This window comes from Aotus nancymaae, unplaced genomic scaffold (assembly GCF_030222135.1).
Source record: "Aotus nancymaae isolate 86718 unplaced genomic scaffold, 86718_ANA_hifiasm-v0.15.2.pri h1tg000007l, whole genome shotgun sequence".
NCBI classification, from domain to species: domain Eukaryota; kingdom Metazoa; phylum Chordata; class Mammalia; order Primates; family Aotidae; genus Aotus; species Aotus nancymaae.
In genome coordinates this window covers 25,800,644-25,826,633 of record NW_026988418.1, presented here as the reverse complement: position 1 = coordinate 25,826,633, position 25,990 = coordinate 25,800,644, and the positions used below count along the sequence as shown (strand labels likewise).

Genomic DNA, 25,990 nt, shown 5'->3' with positions numbered 1-25,990 from the left:
ATGAGACATTACTCTCTACAGTAGGGATATAGTAATCATTAGTGTTTATGTACAGATTTAAAATGTGTTTGCCAGGCATGCTGGCTCATGCCTGTAATCCCAGCACTTGGGGAGGCTGAGGCCGGGGGTCGTTTGAGCCCAGGTGTTCGAGACCAGCCTGGGCAACATGGTGAGATCTTGTTTCTACAAAAATAAAAAATAAATTAGCTGGGCATGTTGGTGCATACCTGTAGTCCCAGCTACTTGGGAGGCTGCGGGCGTAGAATTGCTTGAGCCCAGGAGATTGAGTCTGCAGTGAGCAATGATAATGCCACTGCACTCCAGCCTGGGTGACAAAGTGAGACCTCGTCTTGAAATAAATAAATAAAATGTGTGAAGTCAAAATTATTAGAAATATATAGATATTTAAAAACAAAGTCAAACCCATATAATAGTTTTGAAGACATTTTTTCTATTTGTTGACAGATATATAACTTGTCTATTTCTTCAGGGGTACAGGACAATAAACAAGCAACGTAGAGGTAAGGGTATCAGTTAGACTGCTTCAGTGAACTAGGCTCATTCACAAGTTTGGAGGTTGGCTAGGATCAGCTAACATAGGCTGACTTTCGCTGGGAAGACAGAAATGACTCAGCTCTGTGACATGTCTCTCAAATTTTCCTCTTGTATTCTAGCAGGCTAGCTTGGTCATGTTCTCATAGATATGACAAAAGTTTAAGAAAGAGGGCAAACTAAATTGTGCAAATGTTTTTGAAGTCTCTGTTTGCATCATGTTTGCTTATTGGCAAAGCAAGGCACGTGGCCAAGCCTAGGGAGGGAATTGTGCCTCACTCACCAAAAAGGCATGGAAACAGGGAGTAAAGAATGGAGACCAATAATATAATTTAAGTTCTGAAAGAGAAAATATAATTTAATGGGTGAAATCAAAATAATGAGGACTAGAGATAATCTGAATATATTATGAATAAAGACCATTTAAAGATCTATATTTCATGTATGGCAACTTGGTCTCAAAAAAATTTATATTATTTCTGTATGCACAAGGAAAGAATACACTTTTTCAGCAACTGATGGAACATTTACAATAATTAGTTATGTTGGGTCACTGACAAAACCTTTTAAAGTCAAATTTTCTAATAACTCAATAAAACTAAAAACTATTTTTAAGTTGTTAATAAAAAACTATAACCACTTAGAAATTAAAATTTATTTTTTCTAAATAGTGAGATAAATAAGATCAATTCTGTATCCTTGTTTAGAATATAATGATGAACGAATGGGATGTGGCTCAAGGTGAGTTGACAGTAATAAAGTAGCCTTAAATATGTTCATTACCAAATAAGATAAAAGGACAATCTATGAAATATACATAAAACAATAAAATGTCAAAGCAAGAAGATGGGATTAATAAAATCAAAGACTCTTCAATAAAAGAATAAAATCAACCCTATTTTAATTGTAAGAAGAAAAAATATTAACATTAAATTGAACATTTTGTGTTAATCAGATATGGGTAATTTTTTTTTTTTTTTTTTTTTTTGAGGTCTCTTTTCATATTGGTTGAAGTCCTTTTGGAGTTTTCTTTCTGACCTTAGTATCAGGATAGTTGTGATTTTTCCTTAACAATAGTTTTCCCTCCCCCTCCTCCCCCTCACTCCCTCCTCTTACTCCTCTCTCCCTCTTCTTCCTCTCTCTCCCTCCTTTCTTCCTTCTTCTTCTTCTTCAGTTTAGCCAGTGCTGCAGACTTTGTATTGGAGAAACTTGTGATATAAAGTTGAAAAGAAATATGAACTCAAGTGTAATAAATTTACGATACTCAAGTATATTAGTTTGCTTTTTGATTCTATGTCTGTATTCTTATTTTTCTCTTCTCCTTTTCATCTGTCTCTAACTTGTATTGGTTTTCTTTATTTGAGGGTATTTTGTAATACTTTATAGGCATAGATATAACGGACTATAAACAAGAAAAAATATAGGGTATTTTGTAATACTTTATAGGCATAGATAATGGCCTGTAAATAAGAAAAAAGTAAAAATTGAAAGCATAAAAAAGGAAATAAACGTATAATATATTTATAATTACAATTATTTTAATTTAATTTTTTTTGAGATGGAGTTTTGCACTGTCGCTCTGGCTAGAGTGCAGTGGCATGATCTCGGCTCACTGCAACCTCCGCCTCCTGGGTTCAAGCAATTCTCCTGCCTCAGCCTCTTGAGTAGCTGGGATTACAGGCACCCGCCACCATGCCCAGCTAATATTTTGTATTTTTGGTAGAGATGGGGTTTCACCATGTTGGTCAGGCTGGTTTTGAACTCCCAACCTCAGATGATCCGCCTGCCTTGGCTTCCCAAAATGCTAAGATTACAGGCGTGAGCCACCACGCCTGGCTACATTTGTTTTATCAAATACTTTTTCCTCTATCATTGAAATCAGGAAGGAGACCGCTTAAGTGATGAAGATCTCTACAAATTCCTTGCTGATATGAGAAGGCCGTCTTCTGTCTTACGGCGACTAAGACCTATTACAGGTATTTAAAAATTTTGAGTAGAAATGATTGCAACTATTATTATCACTTATATGTTGTATTATAATTATGTATTCCTTTTTTTAAAATTTATCTGGCCCAGACATTTTTCTATGCTCAATGCCTGTCAGTCTTCTTCACTTTATTAACTATCACATGATCTGACAGTTTAGATGCAGGATTTAGCATCTTTGATACTTTGAGTACAGTAGTCCCCCCTTACCTGTTGTTTAGCTTTCCTTAGTTTCAGTTACCTATAGTCAACCACGGTGTGAAAATACTAAGATTTTGAGAGAGGGAGACTGCATTCATATTAACAGTTATTATAGTATATTGTTATAATTGTTCCATTCTATTATGAGTTAAGGTTATTAATCTCTTACTTTGCCTAATTTATAAATTTAACTTTATTGTAAGCAGGTATGTGTAGGGAAAAACAGCATCTATAAGGTTGAGTACTATCTGCAGTTTCAGGCATCCACTGCTGGGAGGGGGGGTCTTAAAATATATCCCCTGCGGGTAGTGGGAGGGAATAACTGTACTAAAGTGAGTGTGATGAATAATATCATGGCTTATAATTATTTTCTAGAATGGTAAATATTAAAAATAGGATTCCTATTATGGTTGGAGCAAACCATTCCATAGTAAAAATGTCTTGAAGTTTCCTAAGTCAAAACTAAGTCATTTAACCTTTGAAATGTTAGCTTGTTTGTATGCCAGATCCCTCTCTGTTTTTTTTTTTTTTATTTTTGCTTCTTCCTTCCTTCATTCCCATTCATTTATTTAATAAGCATTTATGTCTGGATCGGTAATTTTTAAGTTTGAGACTTTGCAAAATGAAATGATTTAGAGGCCTGAGATGATAATAGGAATTTGGTTTCTGTAGTATTCTTCCCAGGCTTCTTGTAAAAATAGGATCTAAGTCCTTTCAAAAACATGTTTAACATGGAGTTTTAAAATTTTGTTTATATTGATTTTTAATATATTTTAATTTGCAGCTCAGCTCAAGATAGACATTTCTCCTGCACCTGAAAATCCCCATTATTGCCTAACTCCGGAGCTGCTTCAAGTGAAGCTTTACCCTGACAGTAGAGTTAGACCTACCAGAGAAATTTTAGAGTTTCCTGCAAGGGATGTTTATGTTCCAAACACTACTTACAGGTAAGAGATTTTAATTTGGAGAATTCTAATAGAAGATATTGTACATTCTAAAATATTAAAGTATACCCAGAATAAAACTCTCCAAAAATCTTTATATAGTTTTGTTACTTACTCTATCTCTTACTGAACAATTTTATTAATAGTTGTTACATATTAAGACTTTTGGTTTGTCAGGTATAATATTAATTACCTTACATGCATTATCTTATTTGGTCTTACTTAATCCTCATTATTTGAGGTAAATTATACCTTTACTTTAGAGGTGAGTAAACAGAAGGCTAGAGAGGTTAAACTTTTTTTTTTTTAGGTGGAGTCTCGCTCTGTTGCCAGGTTGGAGTGCAATGGTGCGATCTCGGCTGACTGCAACCTCCACCTCCTGGGGTCAAGTGATTCTCCTGCCTCAGCCTCCCAGTAGCTGGGATTACAGGCGCCCACCACCATCCCAGCTAATTTTTGTATTTTTAGTAGAGGTGGGGTTTCACCATGTTGGCCTGAATGGTCTCAATCTACTGACCTCATGATCTGCCCGCCTTGGCCTCATAAAGTGCTGGGGTTACAGGCGTGAGCCACTGTGCCTGGCCGAGAAGTGAAACATTTTGCTGAGCATCTCACCTTAGTGTGGCGGTGATGGGATTTGATTCCTGGGCTGTTAGGTTAAAACATTTGAAGTCCTAATTACTATGTTTTCTTAAATGTTTTTAGTAGCAGAATCTAGCATTACACATGAATCAAATTTATGTGCCTGCATTATGTTCTGACAATTAATCAACAATATTTGTTGAGTATATACTATCTAGAGAATACTTAACTTGAAGTTGTCAGACATAACTTTTCAGGCTGAACACTACATAACTCTGGGGGTGCCATTTGCATGTACTTGTTATGAATGGTATACCCGTTATTTGTGAATGCTGAGACTAGAACTTGACATGTCTGTTGGGATATTCAACAGGGTAGCTCAGGTATAAGATCCTGAACAACTTTAGATTTCATCCTAGATTTCCTCATCATAGTATATTTCACCACCGTTTACCAAATTTCTGAGAACAAAATTTTTGGAATATTATGATTTCTTTCCTTTCCTTACACCTCACATTTATTCAGCCAACAAGTTACGTAGGCTCTACTTTCAAAGTATATCCTGAATTCAGTACTTTTTACCACTTTCACCTTTTAAAAATTCTAGTCTGTCACCATCTAGATCAGCACTGTCAAATAGAAATGTAATGGGAACATTTGCAATTTAAAATTTTATAATTGCTACATTAAAAAAGAAACAGGTAAAGTTAATTTTAATCATATATGTCATCTAAACCAATGTATCTAAAGTATTATCAGTTCAACATGTAATAAATGTTAAGAATTATTGAGATATTTTACTTCTTTTCTCTTCTGCTAACTTCAAAATCTGGTATGTATTTTATACTTACAGCACATTTCAATTCAGATGAGCCACATTTCAAGTGCTTAATAACTACATGGGGCTAAAGACTACCATATTGGACAGACTCTGATCTCGAGTTCTGCTATACCTTTCTGATTTGGCTATCTTATTTCTACTCCTGTCTCAGTCACTTCTCAACGCTGCAGCCAGATAATTCTTTGAAAATTGTAAATCAAATCATTCATTCCTCTGTCTAAATCCTCTAGTGCTTCTATTACAAGCAGAAAAAGGATGAATTTTTTCTGTGGTCTGTAAGGCGCTGCATGATTTGGCTCCTTTTCTATGTGTTACTGCTAAAACTCTCTAAAACTTCTTACAGTACAGTGAAATACATCAAATAATCAATTATTTCCTCCTTTTCAGAGAAAGTTTTGTAGGCTTTTTAGGCTACTGTACAATTGTCATCTTAGAGCCTATTTACCATTATCCTGGAAATTTTCTTTGCTTTTTTTGCAGTAGAGCCCTTATTTTTCATGTATTTTCCTTAGTTTACTCATTTCACTGAAAGCCTTTCATATCTTTCTTAAGTAGGATGTATGGGAGGTAAATTTTCTTTTATGTCCAACAATATCTTTATTTTACCTTTACTCTCAAATTAATAGTTTTGCCGCGTATAAAATTCTGAATTCAATATCATTTTCTATCATAATTTTGAAAATATGACTACTGTCTTCTGGCTTTAAATAGTGCTCTTGAGTAGTCCAATATTATACTGATTGCTAATCATTTGTGTCTTATTTTTCTCTAAGACTTTTTGAATTATTTTCTTTATCACTGGTGTTCTGAGGTTTCATGTTGACATATTGATATGATGACATTTATTTAATGCTTTATAGAATATAAATTAATTTCATTTAAATTAGTTTATTCAGTCATAGAAATCTTATATGTTATATAATTCTGGCAATATTATTATTTCCACTTCTCCACTGACAGAAGGCTGAATTAAGAGACTTATTTGGACTTGAACCCAAGCTGCCTTATTTCATTTTCTGTATTCTTCATTCTTTCGAATGATAAGACCATCCAGCATGGAATATTATATATAATTTGAATTAAAATAAAATTTCTCATTGGTAGATAATTGTTTGCTATATTTTTGTTAAAACTAACCAGAACACCTTTATCTTACATTACCCTCAAAATCTATACCATTATTTATATTTAATATTTTTTTAATGTCTTACAGTTGCTGTAAGTGAAACACTTGATAAAAATGGCATTCTAGGGCATCTTGTTTGTGAATTAATAGAAAATAGGGCCAATATAGAAAATCTAGACATGTTACAGGACTTGAATGGGAATTGAATAGAGTGCTCATACTAAGTGAGAAGATGGTAGCACGTTGTTTTCTCTTAAGGATGTATCCACTTTAATCTAACATCCTCTCCTGGAGGAGATAAAAAGTCAATACATCAAATGATTTAAGGGAATTTTATAAATTATAAGTTAGTATGGTTTTGCTTTTTGAGTTTAATGGAAGTTATATAAACATGTATTAGTGCTTAAGATCATTTGTTTATTTGGGTTTGCTTTTGTTTTTTAAGGTGGAATGCCTAATCACTTGAAGTGATTAGTATTGGTAAGGCTAATTGATAGTCCAAAAACTATAATTAGTTTCTATTCTGGTAGTTAAATTTTTCAAGTATAAGAATGAATTATAGCATATTAATTTGAGAATGATGTTGAAAGATCATTTAACATATCTCAGTGCCTTTAGTTTGGACTGTATCTAAACACTCTATTAATTACAGAGTTGATACTCGTTCCAGACATTATTAGTAAAAATAATATTGTAGGCAAGAAGTTTTAAAAAAAGATTCATTAAATGTTTATAGAAGAACCATTTTTCTCTCATGAGTGAGCAGTTTATTTCCAGAGAATAATAGAACTTGCTAAGCTCATCATAAAGATTAGAGTTACTCCTATTAAACATTTATTGAATTTGAATACTGATTTAGGCTTTAAAGTTTTTCATCAAAATGAATTGATTTCAGATTAGGGTTTTACATAACCTTATTCTTGCTTATGTACAGTTTGTAAGGAACTTATATAAAATGCTTTAACTAGTTAGCAGACATTGGTACAGTGTGGTACAGGATGTCAAGGCTACCAAGTTTCTTAGTTTGTGGAGGTGATCCTAGTTCTCTGTTAGTAATATGTTACCAGTGAGAGCTCTTGCAACAAAAAGGATGCATTATTTTGTTTGAGAAAGAGTAATAATTTTCTAGTATAAGGGTGTCCTCAGTGAAGTAGAGGAGATTGGATACTACATGAAAATTCACAAGTAGAACTGTGATTACTATTCCTTCTTGACTTTTTTCCTATTGTTACTTTTTTTGGCCAAATAAAGTTTCATTAAAAAAAATGATTATAAAGTTGACTATTCCCTTTTAAAAATAATTAATCTCAAAATTATATAGAGAAATAATTTTTGTGTTACTTGAAATGATACAACTATATGTGTAGCTTATGAAAAATTAGGAGATGGGCTCTTATAATCAATATTTTATAACTGTGTTTTATTTTTAGGAATTACAGTATGTTTTCACTTAAAATTGTTAATAGGTTCTTGGAAATTTAGATTTTACTAAAATGATGTGACAAAACCATTTTTTTCTCGTCAATGTTTTAACAAAACAATGCTGAACAAAATGATATTATTCAACGACTTGCTGCACCTGGTCCTTAGAGTCTTTCTTTTAAAGTCACAGTTTCCAAGAACATTGTCCAGTGTCACAGTATCCGTGACATTAAATGAGGACTTACTGTATATAAAACTGAAGAATGATTTTTCCTTCCTTTAACATTGGTGTAATAAAAGTACCTATATCTTAGAAATCTATGAGGAATAAATACATGTAAATTGTGTGGCACAAATTAATACAGTACCTATTAAATGCTCAATGGAAGTTGTTGTTTTTGGCTTTATTAGATTACATTTATTCATGCACTATACAACTTGATAGAGATTGGTTTGAAAAGCATGAGAGTATTAGGCATTTGGGGAATAATTGGATAAGATAATTATTTTAAAAGGGAAGTTATCAGAGTCTAGGTTTTAAGCCCCACATGCATTAGCTATTTGTCCTAATGCTGTCCATCCCCTTGCCTGCTGACCCCCCGACTGGCCCCAGTGTGTGTTGTTCCCTCACTGTGTCCATGTGTTCTCATTAGAGAACAGATTAATTAACTTGTATTGTCATTTTTGTTTTATCTGTTGTCGTGTCTTTCGGTTTTTGTTTTTTTGGTACTATTTTTTGAAGCAAAGCCCAGACATTATATCATTTCACTTGAAAATCCTTCAGTATGTGTGTCTAACAGGAAAGGACTTTTTTTTTTTTTTTTTTTTTTTTTTTTAAACAGAGTATTGCTCTTTCGCCTATGTTGGAGTGCAGTAGCATGATCTTGGCTCACTACCTCCTGGGTTCAAGTGATTCTTTTGAATCTCTTGAATCAGAGTCAATATTGGCCTGCTTTGTATTTTTACTGAGACCACCAATGTCCATGGGACCTGAAAACCAAGTCCTTCAAGTTGTCTATTCTGTTTGATACTGTTAGAAAAACTTGGTCTCACGGGCAGCTTGTATGTTTAGGAACTTACAGTTTATTTTTTTTAAAAAAACCCTTAGCGTATCTAGAAAACCTAGTATAGATAGAAATAATTTTGGAATGGCAAAAAGGGATGTATGACAACCTCAGCAGCTAACAGCTAATTATACAAGAATTTACAGAAAGTTCCATAAATATTTGCTAACAGAATGGTTGTGCTGGATCATGGTGATGACAATCTTTTAGCTCGTTTGGATTCTTTTTGCCTTCTCGGGAATGTTTTAAGATAAGCCATAATTTCTGATAATATATATTTATGTGCACATTTTCCTAGTGAATAATGTTAAAAAAAGGGAAGAAAAGTTGACGCTAGGGCTCCTTTTAGTTTATATGTGGCCATTATCTTATTAACTCTGATAGCAGCCTGCACAGTACCAATATGGTTATCCCTGTGTTATAGATGACAAAGCTAAAGTTCCAGAAGGTTCAAATTTATATCTGAAAAAACTAGGAATTTAAGCATTGTTCATGTATGTTTTAAGAAAATATTTGTATATTGTATTTAGTTTTAGTAAGAAACTTGAGAGGATTGTAAAGGGTCTCATGGGGAAAAAGATAAAAACCTGTCTGAATACAGGGGGAACGAATGGATAACATTGAAGCATTTGACTGAGTTGAGAAATCATAGGAAAAAGAACTGTATTCTGAAAGTGACAGATTTCCTGTTACTTAATACCTTTCACTTCTCATTTTTATGTTCATTATCAGACAATTCAGAGAAAGCTGTCTAAAGGGATATATATTAGTTTAATTTACTTTTATTATGTACATTTAAAAAACATTCTTTTAAAGATACTGAATCTTCTTAAAGACTTAAAAAATCTGTTATTTAAGCTATACCTGAAGTTAGAGATTTTCCCCTTTAAATAACAAACTGTCGTTCCCTGCGGGTTTCCCCCAACTGACGCACACACACACACACACACACACACACACACACACACACAGCTGGTCACATTTATTTGCATAAGGTTAACTGAAGAGGGATGTAATCTTTTCAAATTCTCTATAGGGGTAAATGAAGATACACAAATGTATGGTAGTTTCTAACAATCAGAAAATGAATGATATGTTTCTTACTGGATCAAACAAGTGTGGTTTACATCAAATTCTTGCTTTATTAAGGAAGTACTTAACCCTATCACAGTATTTTAGAAACAGTAATAGTGTAGTTGTTAATGTTAAGAAAACCAAATAAAGATCTTTCTCAATAGTGGAAAGAAATCTTCTTTGGATGTTTGAAATCATCTGAAAGTTAGGTAATAGATTGTATGCAATGTTACTTGTGTTCCAAATTGTTACTTGATCACCACTGTTGTATTTGAGTTGTAATAGATCAAGGTACATTAATTGAGCAAATGCTTATGTGTTTTACTGACATACAGTTTTTAAGAGATATGTCCACAGAACATGTGATATGCTTGGCAGGATTGTTAGAGTTAGCTGCTTTTTCAATAATAGTCTTAGTTACAATCACCTGTTAAATGTTCATATCTTTTTCTACTCAGTATTTTTGAAAGACTATATCTAGCAAACATGGTGTTACTAAGAATGTAAGAATGATCCAAGCACTTTGGAGGCCAAGGCGGGTGGATCACCTGAGGTCAGGAGTTCAAGGCCAGCCTGACCAACGTGGTGAAACCCCATCTTAAAAAAAAAAAAGAAAGAAAGAAAGAAAAAGAATGTAAGAATGAATACAGTGATTCAGACCTGTAACTATCAGGTTGAGAAACAAAGGATTTTGATCTGTTAGGAATATGCCCATACATCTCTTAATAATTTTTAGTAAATCTGTTTTCTGTGATCTAATGTGAATATAGTTTTAACCTTTTATTATGGAAAATTATAAAAGAGAACAAATTAATATACCTAAAAGAAAAGAGAACAGATTTTTTTCTTTTTTAAAAATTTTATCTTACTTTAAATTCCGGGATACAAATGGAGAACGTGCAGGTTTGTTACATAGGTATACATGTGCCATGGTGGTTTGCTGTACCTATCAACCCGTCATCTAGGTTTTAAGCCCCACATGCATTAGCTATTTGTCCTAATGCTGTCCATCCCCTTGCCCATTGACCGCCCGACTAGCCCCAGTGTGTGTTGTTCCCTCACTGTGTCCATGTGTTCTCATTAGAGAACAGATTAATTAACTTGTATTGTCATTTTTGTTTTATCTGTTGTCGTGTCTTTCGGTTTTTGTTTTTTTGGTACTATTTTTTGAAGCAAAGCCCAGACATCATATCATTTCACTTGAAAATCCTTCAGTATGTGTGTCTAACAGGAAAGGACTTTTTTTTTTTTTAAAAAAAACAGAGTGTTGCTCTGTTGCCCATGCTGGAGTACAGTGGCATGATCTCAGCTCACTGCAACCTCCACTTCCTGGGTTTGAGCAATTCTTTTGCCTCAGCCTCCTGAGTAACTGGGACTACAGGCCTGTGCCACCACATCCAGCTTTTCTTTTTGTATTTTTAGTAGAAATGGGGTTTCACTTTGTTGGTCAGGCTGGTTTTGAACTCCTGACCTCAGATGTACTGCCCTTCTTGGCCTCCCAAAGTTCTGGGATTACAGGTGTGAACCACCGTGCCCAGCCAGATAAGGACTTCTAAAAATTAACCTCAATAACAAATAAAATGTTTTTGATCCTTTTAGAATTTTATTACCAGTTTTTTTCTTGAGTAGTTGAATAAACTTATAATACACTGATTGTATTTTTTTCCTGAAAATATTGTTTCTAGGAAGAGCTTGGCCAGTCAAAAAATGTGTACTATTGATGTTATGTCACGAGAGCCATGTAATTCATGTTTCTTAAACTAGGTTATTACATGATAGTAAGTCCTTGTAACATGGGCTTCTAATTTTTTAGTGTGTGCCATGGTACCTTGTGGTAATCTTGTGAATCCTGTGCTACCTTTTTTGGAATATAGATTGAACATCTCAAATATGAAAATCCAAAATGTTAAATGCTTCAAAATCAAAGTATTTCAAGCACCCACATGATACTCAAAGAAGATCTCATTGAAGCATTTTGGATTTTCAGATTTGAGGTATACCATAAGTATAATGCAAAAATTCCAAAATCCAAAGCGAATATGAAATTTGAAAGACTTCTGGTCTCAAGCATGTTTTTAAGTGCATAAAATAAAATATATAGAATAACAAAATAAATAAATTACATTGAATTAAAATTATCAAAATATTAAAATTTGGATGGATGTGTTTATTAATCAATTAAATAGCATGATCTGGATTCAGGTCCAAAAACTATTGTATTTTCTAAATAGTAATAAGCATCAACAATATTTTGAGATGTCTATAATAGTTGTGATACAAAAATACGTATGTTTCAAATTAGTTCAGCCATTGTGGAAGAGAGTGTGGCGATTCATCAAGGATCTAGAACCAGAAATACCATTTGACCCAGCAATCCCATTACTGGGTATATACCCAAAGGATTATAAATCATTCTATAAAGACACATGCACGTGTATGTTTATTGCAGTACTATTCACAATAGAAAAGACTTGGAACCAACCCAAATGCCCATCAGTGATAGACTGGATAAAGAAAATGTGGCATGTATACACCATGGAATACTATGCAGACATAAAAAAGGATGAGTTCATGTCCTTTGCAGGGACATGGATGAAGCTGGAGACCATCATTTTCAGCAAACTAACACAGAAACAGAAAACCAAGCACTGCATGTTCTCATTCATAAGTGGGAGTTGAACAATGGGAACACCTGGACACAGGGAGGGTAACAGCACACACTGGTGCCTGTTGGGGGTTGGGAGGTGAGGGGAGGGATAGCATTAAGAGAAATACCTAATGTAGATGACTGGTTGATGAGTGCAGCAAACTACCATGTCACGTGTATATACCTGTGTAATAAACCTGCATATTCTGCACATGTATTTCAGATACATGTATTAAGTGTTAAAAGTATAATAAAAAAGTATGTTTCTATTAATGACAAAATCTTATATATTGCTAATACTGCTGTGGTTGGTTTACTACAAAAATTTGTAGTTGAAGGAAGTATAAATTTCAGCTGAACGTTACTGAAAATTCAGGAGCATTTTTTTTTTTCTATTCACGTGTATGGTCCTCTGCTTTAGAAAGTATTGGTTTTTGTTTTATTTTTAGAGTTCATAGATGTCTCAAGCTTCTGCCACATACTCTTCTGCTATTTTGGTTTTGCCCTATTTATACCACTCTGGGGTTTATTCCACTTAATTGGTCCTAGTTTATTTTATGTATAAAAGTTCTTGAGTCGAGAGCTCTATTTCCTAACATTTTAGCATAGCCATCCAGAAGTTTTTAGTTAGTAGCTTGCATCTGAAAGTGATGGAGTGTTATCTCAGATGGCGAAAGGAAGGAGTAAAGTTCCAGAAACAAATGCAAACTGTGAGAAGGGCAATTTTGTTCTTCTGTCCTGAGAATTATAGTATGTTCAGTTAGGAAGTATTTGTAGAGATTATTTACTTAAAGGAATGTGAAAAATAATATGGAAGGTCCAGTTTTTAAAAAGTATATACATTTGTTTAGAACTTTGGAGTTCATAAAACTATTTAAATGCAGTATCTGGCTTGATAATTACAACCCCATAATAGATTTGACAGGATTGTTATTCCCAACTATTGGGTGTGGAAACTGAGGTTTGGCTGCATATTTGAAGATAAATAGCTACAACCTTATATCTTCAAGGTTGCAATTTACTGCTCTTTCAAATTATATACCCAACCATTTTATTAGGTGTATGACTGTTCTTAGGGCTAAACATGAATTTAGAAAAACAGCTTATATATTTTAGGTAGAATACTCAGTTTATTTTATATCTCCTAAAATGTCATTGAAACCTCATTTTATTAAGGCTTATAATAGGGAATTGTTAGAGCTACTTTCATGACCTTGAACTGTGCATTTCACACCAGTTAAGTAATTCTACCCTAGTTGATTTGCCGTGAGAATACTTTGTACTTTGATAAAAGGGCCAATTGTTTGGTCATTTTCTTTTCATTTTTAAAACTGCTGTGTTGAATAATTCACTCAGTAGTACATACACAGAGGCAGTGCTTATGGCTATTAGTGATGGGAAAAAAAAAATCACAAAGAAATTTGATTATCCTACAAAAGAAGGTAGACTATATATGAGTACAAATTTGGAATAAGTTTTTTAAAGGAGACAAATTGTAGATGCTCAATAAATATTGGTTAATGAATATTATTTTTAAAATTAATGAATGAGTTAATTGAATTCCATGAGGTGTGCTATTAGGAAGGAAAGATACAAGCATGAAAATATGCTAATTCTAGGATGACAGAGTGTAAATAGATTACACCACAGTTGATTACCCCATAATGAGACGTGTGTACTTGGTTTCTGTAAAATTCATACTGGTTCAAAATAAACTCTTGATATAGAAATTTTTCAACAATTCACTAAAATCAAGTAAATTGACTATCTTTGATGCTTTTGGAGCTTTTAGTACTATTTTCAGAATTTTTATTATTATGATTTGCCATATTTATGTCTCTGTATTTTCTAAGTGCCATTTGAGGGGTATAGACAGTAATTCTGTATGGTTTCAGAGGAAGGAGCTGCCATTTACTAGGATACTTGTGGAAGAAGTAAGATATCTGCACTTTGAAATATGGCACAATCTAGCCAATCAGAATTGTGTGGGGAGACATTCTAAACAAATGGAATACATTAGGAAGGCATAGAGGAGATGTTTAAAAGTATAGATCATTTTGATTAGAGCAGGTTTGTGTTGTGGAAAAAAATGACTAAAGAGGTAATTTGGGACCAGGTGATAGAGACTCTTGAATACCTGGAAGCGATTTGGATTTTGTTCAGAAGGCCTATACTCTTCTAATTAGAATATACATTCTTGTGTGGGTACAACTATATGGGATGTGCAAGTCCACAGGATAAACACAGCACATCTTCTAGGAGCATCACTTTTTAGAATACTTGGGGGAAAATAAATATTTTTATATGAGGATATATTTTTTTTTGACACAGAGTCTCACTCTGTTGCCCAGGCTGGAGTGCAGTGTTAACAATCATGGTTCACTGCAGCCTCGACCTTCCTGGCTCCAGTGATTCTTCTGCCTCAGCCTCCTGAGTAGTTGGGACTATAGGTGCCCACCACCACACCCAGCTAAGTTTTGTGTTTTTTGTAGAGGTGGAGTTTTGCCATGTTGCACAGGCTGATCTTGAACTCCTGGGTTCAAGCAGTACTCCCACTCTGGCCTCCCAAAGTACTAGGATTACAGGTGTGAGCCACTGCAGGCGTGAAGATAGATTTATAAAGTATTAAACACAATTCACATGTAATTTTAAAGTAAAATTCTAAGATTTAAGCTAAGATCCCAATATGATTCTGAAAGAAATTTGTGCATATAGTAAGTTATTTTATCCTGCAACTCCAGAACTTATAAGGATTTGTCTTCATTATCTTCTGCTGTTAATTCTTCAGTAGATGAGCTTGAAAGACACAGATCCAAGCAGTGTGCATCCATTACAAATTTCTTTTCAGAAGATTGACAGGGAGAGGGACATAAAATTAGGAGGAAAGAGGAGACTACTTAAATAATCTAGCACTCAAGTTAAAGACAGTTTTTGGGAAGAAAGCTTGTAAGATTAAGAGATGTTTCAAGAGAAGATTATATTGGACTTGGTGCTTATGATACAGAAGAGGTAGTTTACAAAGTTAAGTGAAAAGCTAGAGATGTCTTTCAGGTTCCAGGCTTCTGTGACTGGGAACATGGAGGTCATATTAATGGATATGAAAAAGTGAGGAAGATGGTGCAAAAGAGTAGAAAGGAAGGAAAGGTGGGTAGAAAGGGGTAGCAGTAGCAGTAAGGGGCTGGTGAATTTGTTGTTTATTTATTTTGAGTCAGAGTTTCATTCTGTTGCCTAGGCTGGAGTGTGGTGGTGTGATCTCAGTTCACTGCAACCTCTGCCTCCTGGGTTCAAGTGATTCTCTTGTCTCAGCCTACTGAGTAGCTGAGACTACAGGTGCATACCACCACGCCCGGCTAATCTTTTGTATTTTTAGTAGAGATGGGGTTTCACCATATTGGTCAGGCTGGTCTTGAACTTCTGACCTTAGGTGATCCACCCACCTCAGCCTTCCAAAGTGCTGGGATTACAGGCATGAGCCACCATGCCCGGCCTGTTATTTTTGATATGTTGAATTTGAGTGGAGTATAGGGTATTGAAGGGAGAAATGGCAGATAGGCAATGTAAGAAGGTGAGCTGGAAAGAAACTTGGGATGAATATGTAGATTTTGGAATCTTATTTATGGTAAATAGATGAGTCCGTGAGAGCAGATAGAATGTCTGAGGGTCAGTGTAGAAAAGATGATTGAAGGTTGTCCATTGGAGCACAGTACTAAATATGAGAAAGGAATAGGATTATAAAGATTGATTCAGGAAAGGGGTAATCCATGGAGAGTATAGTAGTATTGTGAAAGAAAATGAAGGTCAAGTTTGAAAAAAAGATATTAGTATTGGTGAGTAGTAGAGAGATCAAAGGGAAGGTAGATTGAGAGATCAAAGGGAAGTAGACTTTGCTTAGATTAGACAACTGTGAGTTAGTGATGGAATTTGAATACTTTAAGCAAAGAGTAGTTAGGACAGGAGACAGTCGTGCGAATCATAAAGAAAAGAGCTCCTTTCTCTTCTTCTGCTAGCAGTATCTTTCTGGTAGAAGAAAGCTTTATGTGGGGAAAACGTCTAATTTAGTATTCCTAAAAGGAACAAAATGAAACATGTCCTATGAGATTTTTTTTTTTTTAAGGAAACCAAATAGAGGAGGCAACTCATATATTAAATAATGAATTATTTTGCATTTGAAATTGTCCAATTTTGCGGGGAGAGGGGAGCCATTTTGGCATTCTGGCCCTAAAAAAAATCAACGTTAATTTTGGCAGCTTAGTCTGTGGTCCTAAAAATTATAGTGTATTTTTACCTTTGTTATTTTGTACTTTTCTCGAACAAAATATTTACATAGGATTCACATAGATCATGCATATCTTTTATATATGCAACATGTAAAATATATATGACATGCATACTGGATAATTTGAAATACATGATGCTAAATATTGACAAAGGTAGGTCACTATATAAATTGGGCACTATATCCTTTAACCAATGGATTTAATTTAAAATTTCTTACTGGTAGTTTTTTAAAAAAATACTTTAAATACTGACAAGTGATACTGTGGTAAAAATATTTGTATCTAATAATCTTTAGGAATTTAGGGTTTAAATTTTACTTAAATTAAAAATAACATAATCATCCATCTGTTGTGATGTCAATAAAAAAGTGCAAGAATGATTTAAGTTTCTATAATTTAGGGACTGAGTATTTTTTGAATTTTAAACATGCTTGTCAGGCTGTTTAAACGTTTAGTAACTTGTTATGACACTTATTTCTACTTGAAAACCTACACAAAATTATTAGAATCACAGCATGTTTAGGGGAAATAAAAACTTTAACTTGATGCCACAAATATATTCATTCTTATGTAATCTGACAAGATTCCTTTACAATTATTTGTTTTCATAGCATTAAGTGTTAAAATATATAAAATGTGTATAGTATATATGTTAACAAATATGTTAAGGAATAGTGATACCTCATATTAAAGTCAATGTGACTTAGGAATCATCATTTACATTTGTTTAAAAGACAGCGAACCTATTTTAATACAGTATTTAATTCTGCTTCATTAGGTTTCATAAATAAATCATATCAAACATTTACTCCAAATTATTTTGTAGCAAAATGAAGCATCAGTTTTAAAATTTGTATTACAGATTTTTACACATACCCTGGACTGACAGTTTTTAGTTTTGAAATTAATATTACAGCATTTAAGAACTGTATAATTATCAGTCCTCTGTTTAGTCAAGTTTAGAATTTTAACGAGAAAACTAGTTTTTTGAACTGGGAAAGTTGTGATATTAGCTCATATGATAACTTTTAAAATAAAAGTCTGTAAATTTTTTATTTATGAAAGTTATTTAATAAGTTCACCTATTGATTATAATTTAGATTGTGACCATCTAAAATTGATTCCCACATCACAAAATATAGAACAAATTATATTGTAAGAATTTTGATGGAGAAATATAAATGATATTCTTTAAGATTGTGTGATTATATGTTTAGTCTTAAATTGACAGTGACTTTAAGATTTAAAAAAATCTATTTCTCAAACCTTCTCTTAAAGATTTAATACCAGATTATTAGACCACATTAACTTGGGATGAATTTAATGTTTAATTTATTGCCTTTTAAATTTGCCTCGGTTCATTCAAAGCTTTCTGAATCTGTTGGATGGATCAACATTTTGGTTGATTTTATAGAGTATAACCTTCCATTCTGAGACTTCCAAGATAATCCTCTTCTCCTCTCTGGCTTAGATTTTGCTCTTGGTTTGTTATATTTACCATTTAGGTTGTTTTCTCCACACTCATCATGCCACCACCAGCCTCCTAAAGGAGATAGATACAGAATTTAATGGGGACAGATTCATATGTAGTAACTGTTATTGTATTTCCCCATGAGTTTATCTTTTCTTATAAATATTACAGTGTTTTAGATGCATGCATCCCAGTTTTAAATTGTCTAAATAAGTCTCATGTATACCACCAAAAATAGAAAATCTGAGGAAGATTAGAGGTAAAATATCTGGTTGAACTATAATGAATACGTTAATTATAGTTAAGAAGTTTTCATCTAGAGAGAAAATACTTATTTGGGATTAAGATTTTAAAAAGTTGTCATTGTAGATAATAGCTAATAATGTGGGAAGATACTTTGAAGATATGAAAATAAAGTATTGATTTCAGAAAAGTATACCTGAATAACTCTCTGGACAGTTGAAGTATCCCTTTGCTTTGTGATCCCAAGTAGAAAACACCAAATCTTTGTTTTCCGGGATTGCATTGGGTACATTGCCAGTGATCTCAACTAGATGTAGCGTATAGTTGGTTTCCTGATTTCCCAAGTAAAAAGAATATTCAATATAATGTTTGTTGTCTTTCCAGTCTTCCAGCTCAATTCGTAAAACATAATTAGATTTCTTCACTATGGAGTATATCTTCTCTAGGCCCAACCAAAATTCTCCTGAAAAGAAAAGTTTTAAAAATTTGTGAATTATTAACTACAAGTTGGATACTTTTTTGAACATTTTTTTTTAATTGGTGCAACTAATTGAGTTGTTTAGTCTTGAATCTCTTGCTCATTTTAGAGTATCTTAAAAAATACCTTTTAAAACAATTTTATTGAAGATAGTTGTATGCACAAAAATGTTAAAAATATTAATAGAACTGAAAGTCTGATTATCCTTTCTAAAATGCATAAGACATATTTCACCAGTGAAATGTATTACATTATTATAGATATTTTAAAGTCTTATGATTGGTCAAGGTATATTTTGCTTCTAAGTCTTTATATGATTAGTTTTACTATCAGCTATTTATTAACATCTATATACAATCAAGAGATTTGTTAAGTAGTCCCAGAGACCTGGTAATAATAATGCCACTTTCCTCAAATGTAAACCTGGCCTTTTGTATTTGCTTGATACATGTTTTCTTTGTGGAAAAAGACGGGAATAAATTTTTAAAAACATTTTCTCTATAATTTTAAAAATTATTTTTATTTGGAATTAAAAACATAAAAAATATAAATAGATTGTTCTTTATCATACTCCTTTTTATTAAAGTATTTAATGAAAACAATCACTATTTTCTTATTGCTATTGAGTTAGTAGGAAGCTTCATTTTAAGGATCACTGGTAAATACAGTACAAATGGGTTACTTTTTTTTTTTTTAACCAGAATTAAGTGAGTATTCTCGACTTAACTGTCAGCCTTTTATTTTGGGGTTGCACTCACTATTAGAAGATTTGGAGCTATAAAACATCACTGAATATACCTTCTGGGTAGGGCTTTAACTGGTAGATTGAATACAAAGTTTTTAAATGGTCAAATAGTACTGAGCATTTAAAATTTTGATATAATCATGAATGTCTTCTACTTTATAAGTGAGTACTTAGATATCATATGGATTTTTATATGTGCTTTTTGGATTGTAAACACGTTATCTTGCTTATTTTACATTATTGTAATCAAAATAGAATAATTTATTGAGTTAACTAATTCATTTTAAGCCACTTATTCTATATATTATACTTAAATAATTGAAATTTAAAAATTTGTACTGTATGTCTGAGTTTCCTGGTCCTTTTAACTTCCAATTAATTAATATGTAAAATGTTAAAGAGAATAGAATGACTAATGCTAGGAGTGGTTCTTTTCACAGCTTATTTGTAACAGTTACTACTTATGACATGTAACATTTAATCAACATTTTTAATAATTATAATTATGATAATTGTAAGCCATCTAATTAAATTGTGATAAGTATATTTAAGAACAGACATATAATTGTGATAAATACAATTCAAATAATAACAGTTGTAATAAATGTAATTTACTAACAAATGTATAATTGTTTGATATTATATGAAGGCTGAGACTACTTCTCGTTCATTACTACTTTCCTAATGCCCAGTCTGTCATAGGTTCTCAGTAAGTATTTGTAGATTGACAAGTGAATGAATGATTGAATGTAGTCACCTTACCATCGAGCCTCCCAAAACCGTATTTGTAGTTCTCCCATGTTTCATTGAAGTTTTGTGACCCATCTGTTCGATGTTGAATTAATGTCCATGGAGTACCTGAATATAATGAATGAAATCATGTTTTTTAGTAGACTGATGTTGACAGATACAAAACTTTTGTTTGTTTGTTTGTTTGATTGTAATTGGTGGCTTTGTAAGGTAGTTTACTAATGGTATAGCAATACATTTTATTATTTATTATGGTCCCAAAAAGTTAAGTGAAGGTCAATTAATGAATTTTAGCATAGTAAACTTATTGATATTAGTCACTTTAGATTATTTTACAGAGGAAAAGGAGAATATTAAATAAATCCATGAATAAACTAGGTAAAGATAAGTGTTAGATTTATACTAATACTCATGTTATGTATATTACACACACACACACACACACACACACACACATGTATAAAACAATGATAACCGGGTTAATCTTACAAATACATAATGAGTAACTTGAACTAACTACCATTTTCTCCTTAGACAGGTTTTACCTGATATAACATCACAGTAGACATGAAAAACTTGAGAGTTGCTGGGTCTAATGGCATACATGCCACTTGTACGTTCACCTCTATTATAAATGGTGGTACAATCAGCAGGAATGCCTAGAATCAATAAAGTGTTATTACATCAGATTTAGTAATAAGAGTAATATCTTTTCAGCTTGGGATTTCACTTTACATTTTGTGAAATTGTGGCATATGTAGCATTTTTTTCAGTAATGTTTATGTTAAAGCATTTTTCTTAGATGGCATGTTGTTTAAGAAAGTAAGAATTGTTCTTACCAAACTAATTTCTTCAAAAAAATTAATTATTTTTTAGAGACAGAGTCTTGTTCTGTCACCCAGTCTGGAGTGCAGTGACCTTTAACGCATTAAATATTTCAGCATGTATCTCTTAAACAGGAGGTTGTTCTCCTTTAAAACTGCAATACCATGATCACATCTAAGAAAATTAATAGGCCGGGCACAGTGGCTCACACCTGTAATCCTAGCACTTTGGGAGGCCAAGGTGGACAGATCACAAGGTCAAGAGATTGAGACCGTACTAGCCATCATGGTGAAACCCCGTCTGTACTTAAAATACAGAAATTAGCCAGGCATGGTGGCGCATGCCTGTTGTAATCCTAGCTACTCAGGAGGCTGAGGCAGAAGAATTGCTTGAACCCAGGAGGTGTAGGTTGCAGTGAGCTGAGATTGCACCACTGCACTCCAGCCAGGTGACAGAGCAAGACTCCATCTCAGAAAAAAATAAAAAATTTAGTAAACCCTCTATATTATCTAGTATTCAAGTCCATATTTATATTTCTCTGATTGTCTTAAGTATGTCTTTTATAGGGTGTGAAAAGAACCCCAGGATTCAATTTAGATGGACACATTGTATTTGATGGATATCTCTTAACTATATTTTAGTCTAGAACAGGCCCCAAGTATAGGGAATTTGATAATAGCTTCAAGAAGGAAACCCACCAAAGTGTCTTACCATCATGTTTTACATTTCTTACTTCATTCAACTGAAGAAAGGGAGTAGTTCTTGGTGCTCTTGGCTTAGAAGAAAGATGAATTTCTGTGGGTTCTTGAATACTAGTCCTTCTGAGCTGATAAAAGAATATAAATCTGTTTTTAAAATGATACTGTATATAAAATTAGGGGAAATCTGAGTGAGGATGTCAAAAGTACAATTTGTCTTTCAGTTCATAATGTTATGGCATTTGATGTTTAGATAAACAATGCTATTCAGGTTGTGCAGATTGCCTGTTCTCAAAATATTTAATCAGGGACATTATTTAATAAGTTAAAAAAATAAAGCAAGGCAAAAAAGCTGACATTGGTCAAAAAACAGGAAGGCAGAAAGTAGAGACTGCTTTGCTTAGAATATTGTATTTTCTTTGTTTATATGAATAGAATATATTTGATATTCTGTTCAGATTTTAAGTTTAATAATTCTCAGTTTTAGATCTTACTGATTTTCAGACTTGCTATAAAGACATAGTACATAATTTGAGCCAGGCTTTCTTGATGATTTGATACTTTTTGACCTGTAAACGTATCTGTAGATGTTGGCAGGTTGGCAAGTTTATTTGCTTACTTTCCATATATAGTTCATTGTTAGGTTAGTAATAACATTTTCATTTAAAGTGTTTGGGTTTGCAATTTATTAAATGATAGTTTTTCTCATTGACAGTAGGAAAAGCAGAATATATAATATCTTGCATTATTAGTGTTAATTTTTTGGTGCTGGCATAAATGATATTTCCTAGGACCTTTAAAAGGATCTATTGTAAAGTTTACTTGCTGGGTATTACTCTTTTCTACTAAGTAACAAGGTAATCTTAAAGTTACTTTAATTTTTAGAGTTTTATTTTTTTAATTTAAATATGAGAAAGTTGAATCAAATGATCTAAGTCATCTTCCAACTCAGAAACTCATTGTTTTGGTTTCTTCACACATTTTTATTTTTAGACATAATGTATATTACTATAGTGACATTTTGCTTTTGGGAGCAGGTTTATTTAATCATAGTAAAAGATATAGTTAAAAAGAATTTAGAAAAATAACATTGTAAGAAGGAAAGTATGGAAACCAAAAGTAGTTGATAAAAAACCTTTTAGCATAACCTACCAAAATTATGTTTAGTGGAAATTGGTGATAATATTTGTTTTATATCTCTTGAAAATGATGTTTTGTTAACCAGTTTCTCTGAGTTTGTATTGTCTTCTGAACCCTCTTGAATGGCTGTTTAAGAGTGTTACTAATATTTTTAAACTATTCTACTGTATATTAGAATACTGAGATGCTGACATAGCTTTATTCTAAACAAGTACTTCTTTCTCCCACTTCACCAGTTGTTTACGTTGTAGATTAATTACATTGTTGACTATTGACCTTTAATTATCAGGCACACTATTTCTGGTAATGCAAGTAATAATAGCACATGCTTCTGTGTGAATATTACATTACATTTATTAATTCAACAAATTTGTTGAATACTTACTGTGTGCCATACAGTATTCTATATTCTGGAGTATATACAAATAATGGAAAATATAAAAATAATGGAAAAAATTTCTGTATTCACAGAGTTTACATTTTAGTGCAGGAATAGAAGAGATAAATGACTAAAATTTATATTATGTTAAATAAAGGTAAGCGTGCAGGAGAAAAAGTAGTTGAAGAAGTAGAAGTTTTCAGGGATGGGACCAGGGGTTGTAATTTTTGGTTAAGTGACCTTGGAAATCTTCATTGAGAATTTTATATTTGATAACAACTCTAAGGTAAATTAAAGAGTGGGCCATGTAGATACCAGGGCAAAAGAGCATTCTAGATAGACAAAACAACAAGGACAAAGGCTTTGAGGTGGTAGCATGTTTGATGTATTTTAATACCAGTAAACCAGTTAGAATGACTACAGTAGAGGAGGTGAAGTCAGTGAGATGATGAATGGTTAGGTAATCTTGGGTCTAAAGAGCCAATATAAGTGAGATGGAAAGCTATTGTGTGGTTGTGAGCAAAGAGAAACATGATCTAATTTGAATTTTGATTGGATCACATTGGCTGCTATGAATTGACTTTTTTTCTTACAGTAATCCTGTAAGTTCTATTATCTATGTGAGGAAACTGAGACAGAGGGGTTAAGTAATTTATTCAAGATCACACAAAGTTTTAGAGCCATGATTTAAACATAGATAATTTATTAGCTTCAGCACCTGCAGTTTTAACAGTTATGTTGATACGATAATTTTGCTTATGATCCAGTTAAAGCTTTTAAATAATTTTGGATTCAGTGTTTTTACAAACCTATGTGAAAGATGGGACGGACCATTAAAATATTGACTTACCTGATTTTCTATTTCTTTTATTTGACTGTGCTGTTGGTTTAATTGTTTATATTGTTCTTCCACAGTCTGGAGAAGGTCTTTGATGCTGTTATCTTGTTTTTCTACAAAAGTCTGGATATAGTTGGTAGTCTGGTTAAAAGTTGCTTTCCTCTTTCTTTTCTATTAGTTTTCATTTCCTGTAACACTATCATAATCTAAATTTTTAAATTAATAATGGATTTGAAAAATGAATATTGGCAATTGCTTCCCCTTGTATGCTTCTTTCAAATAGTACATATTTCTGTTCTTAATATTTTATTTGAGTTGTACTATCTCTAAAATTTGATTTTCTGAATGTCAAGAGAAAAAGGCTAGCATATTTTAATAGGAATAAATCTTTTCTATTTACTGTATTATCTTAATCTGTTTTAAATATGGGAGAATAGTTTTAATTTTTTTTAACTTTTTACTTACCTTCAGTAATTTGCAATACTGTAATGATTTAGTGTTCTAGATTGTATTACTTGATTCGTAATTTTCACATAAAATGTAAAGTTTCAGTCTTTTCATATATAACATTAGGGAAACAAAAACCAACTTGAAATGATAATGGGAAATTTTATTTTCTGGAGATTATTTTTCTTAAAGTGTTTCAACAATGCAACAAAGCATTTCAAATAACATGCCTTAGAAATGTTTTTTTAAAACATCCACATTGAAAACATAATCATGAACCCTCTTTATTTTCTACTTACTTTAAGTGAAGTTACTTCTGGGTGTTCTGGAGCTTCAGGTTGATGTAGAATTAAGTTAGTTAGTTGCTCTTCTAAATATTTTACTTTTTGTTGAAGTAGAATTTTTTCTTCCAGGAGGCTTTCAAGTTTTGAGTTGAGTTCAAGTGACATATTCTTTACCTCTTCATTTTTCACTTGTAGTTTATATGTAGTTCTTCTCAGTTCCTTTTCTTCTTCTTTGATTTCACGGGTTTGTAATGATAAATCATAAAAAGACTGATCAAATATGTTGAGTTTTTGAAATATGTCATTAATTTGGCCCTTAGTCTTATGGACAAAGTCTTTAAGACCATGTCCCAGCTGAAGGAGGCCATTGGCTAAAATTTTTACATCATCTAACATAGCAAATCTTGAATTTGGCTCTGGAGATACAGAATCAATTGATGAATTGTCTTGGTCAATCCTGGAGGAAATAACTAGAGGAACAATAAAAAGAAGGAGCTTAATTGTGAACATTTTTATCCTGATTATTCAGTTTCAAGCAATGTGGAACTGTTTTCTTCTAGAAGCAACCTAGACTTCTTAACTCTATATATACCAATATTTGCCACAGAAAAAATAAGGTTGGCAGGTGAATATGGTTAATCATTAAGCTGTGTTAACTTGCACGAATGTAACCTTCTTCCACACTGAGTTAGATCAATGCTAAATGAAATCAAAGAAATGAGCAACTAACACTAAGTAATTTGAAATTGTTTTTAACTTTACTGTATTATAAACTACACATTTAGTGCTATGGTGACTACCTGTTTTTAAAAGCTAATTTTAATTTTTTATGATTTTAAGAGATTTACAAGTCAAAAATAAACTCCTTTGTTAGGTAAAGTTGAGAAAAAAATTAATGAATTAAGTATACATTTCCGGCACTGCACTTTAGTTCTTTTGGAAGCAGTGATCCATCCCTAAAAAATACCTTCTCTCT

General features: G+C 32.6%; 2 protein-coding genes across 17 annotated transcripts in view; one reads left to right on the top strand and one right to left on the bottom strand.

Annotated features, from left to right (window-relative positions):
* DOCK7 (dedicator of cytokinesis 7) overlaps positions 1-25,990 on the top strand; it is a 235,753-nt gene that overhangs the window by 64,701 nt on the left and 145,062 nt on the right. For all 16 annotated transcript variants that reach the window (XM_012442624.3, XM_012442623.3, XM_012442622.3 and 13 more), the window contains 2 exons: positions 2,435-2,528; positions 3,524-3,686. In XM_012442624.3, coding sequence (XP_012298047.1) covers positions 2,435-2,528; positions 3,524-3,686 — 257 coding nt within the window. The remainder of the gene's footprint in view (positions 1-2,434; positions 2,529-3,523; positions 3,687-25,990) is intronic.
* Positions 16,692-25,607, bottom strand: ANGPTL3 (angiopoietin like 3). The gene is made up of 7 exons (XM_012442626.3): positions 25,030-25,607; positions 24,296-24,406; positions 21,940-22,054; positions 20,949-21,062; positions 20,416-20,511; positions 18,627-18,893; positions 16,692-18,259 (listed from the first exon to the last, which is right to left on the bottom strand). Exons 1-7 carry the CDS (start codon positions 25,522-25,524, stop codon positions 18,075-18,077), a joined length of 1,383 nt encoding a protein of 460 aa, XP_012298049.1. The 5' UTR covers positions 25,525-25,607; the 3' UTR covers positions 16,692-18,074.

Coding starts and splice junctions, on each gene's coding strand:
- ANGPTL3 (XM_012442626.3), bottom strand. CDS start 25,524: ATGTTCACAATTAAGCTCCTTCTTTTTATTGTTCCTCTAGTTATTTCC. Junction 22,055..24,295: donor TAAAAGAAATAGAAAATCAG/GTAAGTCAATAT, acceptor TTCTTTTATCAG/CTCAGAAGGACTAGTATTCA. Junction 18,260..18,626: donor CTGTCCAGAGAGTTATTCAG/GTATACTTTTCT, acceptor TATCTCCTTTAG/GAGGCTGGTGGTGGCATGAT.